Below are 9286 nucleotides of genomic sequence, written 5' to 3'. Positions count from 1 at the left end.
GTGGTAATCCTAGTCTCTCCTGCATCATAAATGAATATGTTGGTTTTGGTACCCCCGCCACCAACGTTTTCAATTGGGATATGGATGAACTGATGTCATTTTTCAGCTGATACTGAAATCACCTGCTTCTCACAGCCCGATACTGACTGGTAAACCGATTTTTTCACATTTTTGCATTCTAAAATGAGTTCCTCACCAGCAGTTTATGCACAGATGATTTAATTTGTGCATGTATTGCAAATTGCAGTTGTGTGGTCTTCCTCCAAAACTGTAGAAACTGTCCACCACAGAGACTAATTGTTTGTGTCTCTTGTCTACACTGCATGGCTTCGACCTGGTTTGTACTTGTTCGTATCATGCACCCCCTTGCAAAAAATGTGGACAGGACAATATTTGTTTCAAGACATTCTCAAAGTCTTCTCAGTTGTAGTTTATTTACTCAATTAGTGAATCATCAAAAAGGCAAACACTCCCCTTAAGTTCTCAAAAGGAATAAAATTATTAGAAAACAAAAGCAAACAGCTGTGATGATGTTCTCCGACAGATTTAGTCACACACCCTCCCCACTGCCAGATAATAACAACAAAGGGAAAAGTCTAACAAAACTGACTTTCAGGTTAACAAATAAACAATCTGCATGTTTTATTCCTCTGCAGTCAGCGAACTAAAAGTATTAACACTGAATATTAAAACCTGTGTGATGTGTGTATCAGAGCATGTTGTGATATTGTTGAAGAGATCAATCTCTCAGAAAAATGTGCACAATTGAGGAACCTAAAAGTCAATTTTGCCTGATTTCCCTTCAGACGGTCGACCTCAGTGGTTTAACTGGGAGGTCTGCAGGAAAAGAAACCCTCCTTAACAAGTAGGACTTTCCAGCCCGATTAAACAACACTGTTAAAGCCGAGTCAATCAAATATCTGTTAGCGGTTTTCTTTTCGATTTTATTTTTCAGTCCACAATGGCCACTACTGTGTTTTTGTCTGCCGCCTCGCTGCTCTCCTTCTCTTCAACATTAATAGGTATAATCACAGCAGAGTATGTATATCGACAACTCAATACTATTCTATCTGTCCATCTGTAGCACTACGACGTCGAGCCAGCTGGTCCTGTGCGGTTCACCAAAACAGCCAATATTAAAACAGGCATTTTATCAAACAAAGAATCATGCAAATACAATGAGTAGAATGCCTCAAATGAACCAATAACCTGTCATGTGATTGAATATGTTTTTAAACAAACTCACTTTTGTGGAATTATTAAAGTCTGTTTTTTGGAGACTTTATTTTTATTCAGTTTTTCACTGATTCGGAAAACTTTAAAAAAAAAAAGGTGCAATATCTTAAGAATCAAGCTTAAGATCAGTGGGGGGCAGCATATAGCCAGAGAAACTGCTAACTGCTGCTAACTAGTTAGCTGTGCAGCTAGCGGTACAGACTGGAAACGTGCAGAGCAGGGGTGTATAGGTATACGAAGACAGCATAAGGTCAAAATTGTTATTTCTTCATTCCACTGTAATCGGTTTACTGTAATTAAAATTCTCATATATTGCACCTTTAATATGATATTACCCCAAAATGAGTCGAGTTCTCTCAAGCTGTGTGCTGCTTCATTTATATATTTTATTCCATTCCATCACACAATTATTGATTTCATCATTTCTTGTTTAGTATTGGTCATTTTGGTGTTCTGTTAGTCCCACACAGATAATTACATAGAAGTAAATAAACTCTAACGTAGAGTAAATTACTCTACGCTGGAAGACCTCTGGACTTTCCTAGGTCCCTAGTATTAAATTAAATTTGATTCCCCCCCATTTTAAGATGATCTGGAGCAGAGGTTAGGATAATTTAAAATAAAAACCTAACACAGCAGACTGACCTGAACCGTATGCCACTATGAGGACAAAAAGAAGCTGAAGATTGAATGGTGTGAGACGAGAAAAGACAACTATCCAGAGGAACGAGCAGAGCGAGAGTGTTCTCTGAGGGCCGATCTAGTTAACACTGATGAACGGCAGCTATTGTATGAATCACACTTCTAAATGTGCGCTGATTGAAGTGATGTGGGACTCCTGACTCACCTCCAAGAGGAACTGTTGTGACGGGAAAACACCAAATTAAAACAGATTGGAGAAAGAAAGACAAGTCAGAGGCAGCTAGGTACATAGATTTTGTAACATGAAAAACGAGACTCACTCCAATAGGTCATCTCACTTTGCTCATCAGATGAGATTTTTTTTCCTTCTTCTTCTTCATAGCGACATGTAGACAGTCAGAGCCAACAACCAGCAAAACAAACTCCGAAGTGCTTTAAATGCCTCAATGCAAACTGTAACAAAAAAAATAAATAAATAAAATGGATACCCTCCTCATAATTCCTCTTGGAGATGCAAACAAGCTCCAGATCAGCAAGTGCATGGTAAAAAGTGGACCCTCTACAATGGAGCGATTATCATAAAGGGTTTGTTTTGTTCATATTTAAGATGCAAGATGACTTCTAGTAAAAACTAGCGCTGTTGCCTTGTTGTCCATTTAGCTAACTGACAAACAAGATGAGAAACTAAGAGTTGGCCATGACTACAAGAACAATTTAATCTACTACTGAAAGAAAAAACTTTTAACGGAGAAAGTTGTTGACAAGTGCCAACAACAGCAGCTCTTCGTGGCCGTCTGTTGTGAGTTGATTAAACCCTCTTTTAATGATGTAATAATCAGTTATGAAAGGGGTTTCATGTGTAAAGCTCTCCTCTCCACTGGGAGCCTGCAACCATTCCCATCTCTGGGGGCAGGTTTTCACAGGGAGAGGGTGAGAGATGGTTATATTTAAAAATAATACACCCTAAACAGAGAACAAGAGTCTCAAACTGACAAAAATAATGATTAAAATAATATAATTTTACAATAATTCAACAGGGGAAGAGTTTGCAGTTTGTTGCAGCCAGTCCCGGCAGTGCTGAGAGGGATGTTTTGGCGGCCTGATGTTTGCTCTGATTTTAGACAGGATGGGTAGGGAAGGGGTTTTTGGAAACAGCACGCCTCTGAAAACACAGACCAGTGCCTCGCCCCAGCCTCGTTGTGGAGGTGAAGGAGGAAGGCGGCGTGGTCTTCCTCTTCTTTGTGTGTTCGTTTGTTCTTTGTCCTGGGGGGCGGGCTCAGTCCAGCTCTATGGGGCTGCTGTCCTCCTGGGCTTCTTCACCCACGTCATCCTCCTCACCCGAACCCATCAGGCTGTTCAGAAGGTTTCCTGCAGGATGATACATACCGATTGTCATTCTGTGCATACAGGGCTGCAGCAGTGTACACAGTACAGCATTACTTTGTACAGACAACAACTTTCTCTCAAGGGGTGTACATAAACATGCAGGGAACTTCAAAGCGTTAGCCAAGATTTATTTTTTACTGTACAGTGGTATTTCAATATTACTGTAGCATTTTAAAAGGAATAGTCTGACATTTTAGGAAATACACCCATTCAATTTTGTGTCAAAAAATAGTTGGGAAGATCAATATTGCTCTCATACAAAATAAGCTTAACATTAAGACTGGAATTGGGCGGGGAAAACCTGTCCAAAGGCAATACAATCAGTCTACCAGCTCTTCTCAAGCTCACTATACTGCAGAATCAGCTCTCTGCCAATTGCCTTCCTGATAACATGACTACAGAAGTCACTGCACCCCACAAATGTTTAGCTCCTTATTTGCCATAAAGACATGATGTCAAGTTGAGTTTTAACAGCGCATATGGGGAACAAAACTTTTGTGTACATAATCTTTGACATCAGTTCAAATAAACAAAGTCCTGGTCCACTCACCTAGCAGGCCACCATACGATGGGGACTGTTTAGGTGGAACTCCAAAGAAAACTTGTCCTATTCTGTCGAGATACTGAGAAGCCAGGAAGAAGTCCAAAAGCAGAAGAAACAGAATAAGCAGAAGAAGAAGAAGAAGAAGACAGAGAGATGCGTGTTAAAATCAGAGTTGTTAAAGATTACAGCTGAGTCAGTTTCAGTCAAGACTACTAGCTGCTAACTGAGACAACTAGCTATCGGCAGATAATTAGCAACAGTCACCAGTAATTTGCTGCCCCATTTGTTTTGAAATGGACAGGCAGTAAATTCTTACATATGGCACCTTTAACCAGAATAAAGGCAGAGTCTAATTATGCAATTAATACATAAGGTATACATGGTTCATTCCAGTTAGTCACAACAATAAAATGCACTTTAATATCTGATTCATGGAAATGTGTAACTAGGCATCAAGCGTTTTTTCTTACACTCACCTCATTATACATGGGGTCCCTCTTCAGGGAAGGTTGATATTGCTCACATAACACTGTGAAAACTGTTAATTTACCCCTGAAGATACAAAGAGAAGAAACATTTTAAACACTGTACGTTAAAATCCTCAGTCCAAGTAGTCTGTCCAGATATAGAAGAGAACAAGACATGCGTTTTTGAGTGTTAAAGACAAGGTTTTTCCTCACCCATCCACTGCCAGCAGCAGAAACCAGATAAAGTTTAGCAGAGGCTGGACGAAGGGAGGGCCCTTCTCTAAGGACGGGTGTTTCTCCGTGTATGTGCTGAACACCACAGAAGCACTGTTTTTGTTCTTTAAGCAGAGGAACCTGGAGGGCGGAGGTTCACAGGAGGATCACAGAAGGAATGGACAGAAATAGAAAAAGGAACAGAGGTTAAAAACAAAAAAAACAAAAAAAAAAAGACCAAGACTTTTTAAAAAGGCTGAATATGGATCCGACTGCAGGAGGAGGATATATCAATACAACTTCACTGATCCACTAAACAGGCCGACTCTGAATACTCCACCTTAAATCTAATAGAGCATTTTAGATTATATTTACTGAACCCTACAGACTACCTATACGCTCATTTTCAGATTAAAAGTCAAGACATTATTACTGACAGGCTGGTGTTGGTTAAAGGTGATTTCTGCTTTTATACTGAGATGGTATCAAAAATTATTATCGAGGGATTGACTCTTCACTTACTGTAGGACGGCCTGCGCCACAAACATGTCGACCTCGCTACGGAAGCCTCGTGACGCTGAATACTCCACCAGCATCTGTGCACAGCCCTCCCCGTCAGACGAATGCAGGAAATGGTAACGAGACTCACTGTAGTTTTGCTCTGGAGACACAAGTGGTTCAATATCTAAATTAAATCGATTATGATGTCAACTTTAAGCAGGAACAGGGCAGCTCCAACATTACGAACAATAATAAGAGCAACACACACCAGTGACTACATACAGATGGAAGAATAAGTGCAGCAGTCTGGAGAGCGAATGGAATAAAAATGGTGCTTCCCTGGAGTGGTGTATTGTGACACGTTACATTAAGCATCTTTATGACTTTGACTGATAGATATTTGAATAATGGATGAGATCAAATGAGAGACTTAGAAACTTTGTTTTATATTAACTTAGATTCAAATTTATAGTCTTGTGATGATCGACTACATGATTTATAGATTACCTTTCCATAAGGTGACAGCCAGCAGCTGGTGTAGTTTTGGGTGACCCAACTTGCTGGATCCTCCTGTGGACCATTTCAAGGCTCTAGACACAAATGCTACTCTCTCTGGGGAGTTCTGGTCCATCTGGCTGAACAGCTTAGCCAGGTTTTCTACTCAATACACAACCACACACAGACACACATCATATAAATAACATCAGACAATGTATGTTCAGAACAATCCTGCTGTCCTTCTGAGAGGCGGACTTAAAAGTGATTTGGAATTGTTATGGAGACTAGAGATAAAACTAGCAGATCAGTACAGTATTAGAGTCAATCAACAGTAGGTCAGTATATAGTATAAATTGTTTGTATATGCTACACAAAGCACACATAATGCCCACTGCCATCTCAATATAAATACAACTCACTGCAATAAAACACTGGTACATTTCATCAGGATACACCATAAATAATGGAGATCTTGTAAAAACATTTTAACATTAGTAAATGTTGCTTTTTGGCTACTTTCCTTCCCTGCAGCATTTTTCTATTGCTCAATGGTGAAAAGTCACTGGGTATAGAATGATCAACTTGAAAAGTTGACATTTTAATAGTGTGACTTCTCTTTTAGAGGGCAACAGATATGAAAACAGACAACAAATCCCTGCTACTATACACTATTAAATAACTCATTAAAAATATATATCCTGTTTAGTGCTGGTAGTCTTGTACATGGTCAGGTGTCTTTTAAAGGCCGAAAGCTGCCACTCACCTAATATTTCATCTTCAACTTTCGCCTCAGATTTCTCCAACACCTCCAGTACCAGCATGGACAAGTCTGCTGCACTGTTTTGCTGGGGATGAAAACACAACCAACCATATTTTTCATTTCATAATTTGCCTAAGTATTTAGGAGAAGAAGCTTAATCAATGGATCTTACATTAATGTATCATCCAAGTAGAAATCTGGCATCTAATTGACTCCTGCTTGCTTTTAATGCACACTTAAAGCTAGGGCTGTGATGATACTGGATTTTGTAACATAAAAAATCCCTTTCAAAAGGTAGATGTTCAATAACTCAGGGAAAAACTGACACAACAACATTTAGGGCCTAACATTTTTGACGTATATTAGGCGTATGTTAGGCAACAGTAAGCTGACTGACTTCTGACAATAGTCATAGAAGTGGGAGTGAGTCAAGTTGTTGTTGCAGAGAAGAATGTTAAGAAACTTCACAGAAGTTTTGGTGTTATGTCACAGATGTCTATGAATTGCGTTACAGTGATCAGAGATTTCTGTTGAGGTTGGTATGTTAACCAGCTAGCCCCTAGCCAGTTTGTACGAGGTGATAGTCCTACAGCTAACTTCACCAACCCTCTCCTGGTCCTCTGAGCCAACAGTCTGGGCAGAATCACCCAATACAATGAAAGCTGCACAGTTAAATGAGCTTATTAGCTAACAACTAAAGTTTGGAGTATTTAGCAGTTACTCCTGTGATATGCTTCCCCTTATTTGCATGAATTAGCCAATTCTTAAATACTGCACCAGATTTATAATATATACACTCAATTATGCAAAAGTAAATGATAAACAAAATCAATCAACAAAGCCTTTGTGAAACATATCATTATCATTTTCATATTTAGAGTGTTTCAATGACCATGTGTACACTGAATACATAACCAACAAAACAGAAATGTAGGATGTACCTGGTTATAGCTGAAGAAGAGTAGAGCGCCATTGTACATCAGCTCCCTGGCCTCAGCATGTTTAGCCTGTGACATGTACCTGATGGGAAAGCAGGAGTGTTAGCACTACGCACATGAGATGATACAATCTGCTTATCAAGACTGACACAAGGCCTGTGTACATCACTGGGGGCATGGGGCTGCAAGATAAGATGTGTGCACACCTGTTATGCTTGGGATACAAAATATCATTATTGTAATGACTAGAATAATACTATTTAAGCCCAGGGGACAGCTGTAGTGGTTTTAAGATTTGCACGTTTGAGAGGATTTAAGGAGTTAATGTTGCAGTCATGAGTGCTAGTCATGAGAAAGCACAAGAGAGGCAGAAGTAGGAGGGTACCAAACTCAATCTGTCATATGGGGAAGGTTTGGCCTTAACTGGATTGGATTTTGAGCAGATCACCTTGTTTAGTAAACTATTCTCAAGATGGACAGCCAACCAGTCTGGTGGCATGACGACTATCATTACCCCAAACAGCATCCGGGTGTCCATACTGAACCGTATAAGGTAGCTATATGCACTTGAATGTGTGTGAGTGTTCATTCCTTAAGTCTACAAGTATACACCGGAGAACAAACCAGCATTTACTTTGACCACGCATATGTCTGACTCTGCACATATGTCCAACTGTCACGTTAGCATAACCAGCTGTAGATTAAACCTATTACAAATAAAACATACCAGGTAGTGGGAAAAACATGTCAGGTTCAGACTGCGGTGGTGCAGTGTGTGGCTATCTGATTAGCGCTAGCACAGCTGGACAGCTTCAACACCCGTTAAGGAAATGACAGCGCTGAACAGAGCGGTTAGCCGCGATATTCTGCCAATTTACATGTGACGAATCTGTTCCTAAGGCGCATATACACAGACTGTCTAGCTGTCTTGCCTTTGCAGTTTAGCTAGCTCCGCTTCGGCTATTATCAGTTTGTGTTGCTAACACGTAGCTAGCAAACTAACCGTAGTTATCGGTCCTGTTTTGTGACTGTACGAGATTGACACCACAGCAGTCCATACAAACAGTCAGATCGACGTGAGTGGGTGGGTCCACGGTGAACATCAGCCAATCATAAACGGCCAGACATAGAAGCAAGGTTGACAGTCGAATGATCTGGAACAGGCAGGCCCCAAAGCCAAATGACAATTACAACTGCACCTACGAGCGTGAAACGAAGACTTACCTAAAAAATAAAGTCCTGTACATCTGGTGTGCTTCATAGTAATCCCCCTTTTCTACACTGGCTCGCAGTTTTCCTTCCACCCTCTGTACGCCTCCACGGTTCCTGGCACTGGAGCACCTCAGGGACTCCTGTTCCGACATCGTCTTGCTCCGCAGCAGCGCTTGGGCCAAGTGTTGACAGTGGGAAACCGGAAAGCTTTAAACAAGACAGACCCTTCTCGCTTGCCGTAGCCGGTATATTGTGGTAACTTGGACGAAATTCATATAACCTCTGTGAACACTGAGGAGACGGCCGCATGAGTCCCTGAAACTGAGTACTTTAAATTCATTATTCATTATTGGAAAACCTTATTGGTAGCCACAGATATCTATCCAATATTTCAGCTGCTATAATAATGACAATATTAAAAATGATTACGTATTATTATTAATAATATCGAACATTATTATTCTTATTGTTATTATTATTATTATTATTATTATTAAGCCACTGGGTAGTTTAATTTACCATTAAGCAAAGCCCTTGCCAAAATGCACCCTAGGTTTTTTGTGAACTTGTAAAAGGATAATTACAACTAAAGAAGCACTTTTAAGATTGACCATATATTTGTTTTCGACTCAAAATCATTTTCAATGGGAGTGCAAGGGGTGCTTTTACGCTAGCATCAAAATCACTATTTTTAAAACACTAAGAAGGCTCGACACAACATTAAACTTTGCTTGTAGTATCACCAGGGTCTCTACATCTGTAGCTTCTTCTTCTAGCTATCGTCATGAAGATGGCTAGCGGAACAAGCTACTGCTAACATGAGTTGTCCAAAAACTTTCTTTTCAGTAAACTCTGTGTACACAAACGATGTTCTCTATGCTCGTGTTCA

At 40.1% G+C, this 9286-nt stretch overlaps 1 protein-coding gene across 2 annotated transcripts; it reads right to left on the bottom strand.

The window, feature by feature from the left end:
- Nucleotides 1–392: 392 nt before the first annotated feature.
- get4 (guided entry of tail-anchored proteins factor 4) lies at nt 393–8613 on the bottom strand. Of its 2 annotated transcripts, none has more exons than XM_037080404.1 (9): nt 8410–8613; nt 7189–7267; nt 6251–6332; nt 5497–5646; nt 5011–5149; nt 4489–4629; nt 4285–4360; nt 3815–3887; nt 393–3246 (listed from the first exon to the last, which is right to left on the bottom strand). In XM_037080404.1, exons 1-9 carry the CDS (start codon nt 8547–8549, stop codon nt 3155–3157), a joined length of 972 nt encoding a protein of 323 aa, XP_036936299.1. In that variant the 5' UTR covers nt 8550–8613; the 3' UTR covers nt 393–3154. The 2 variants fall into 2 exon arrangements, with proteins under 2 accessions (XP_036936299.1, XP_036936300.1); XM_037080405.1 differs by lacking the exon at nt 8410–8613 and adding an exon at nt 7913–8160.
- Nucleotides 8614–9286: the final 673 nt, after the last annotated feature.

The sequence above is a fragment of the Acanthopagrus latus genome, chromosome 20 (assembly GCF_904848185.1).
Source record: "Acanthopagrus latus isolate v.2019 chromosome 20, fAcaLat1.1, whole genome shotgun sequence".
Taxonomy (NCBI): domain Eukaryota; kingdom Metazoa; phylum Chordata; class Actinopteri; order Spariformes; family Sparidae; genus Acanthopagrus; species Acanthopagrus latus.
The sequence above is the reverse complement of the archived record's forward strand: the minus strand, read 5'-3'. Positions and strand labels throughout refer to the sequence as shown.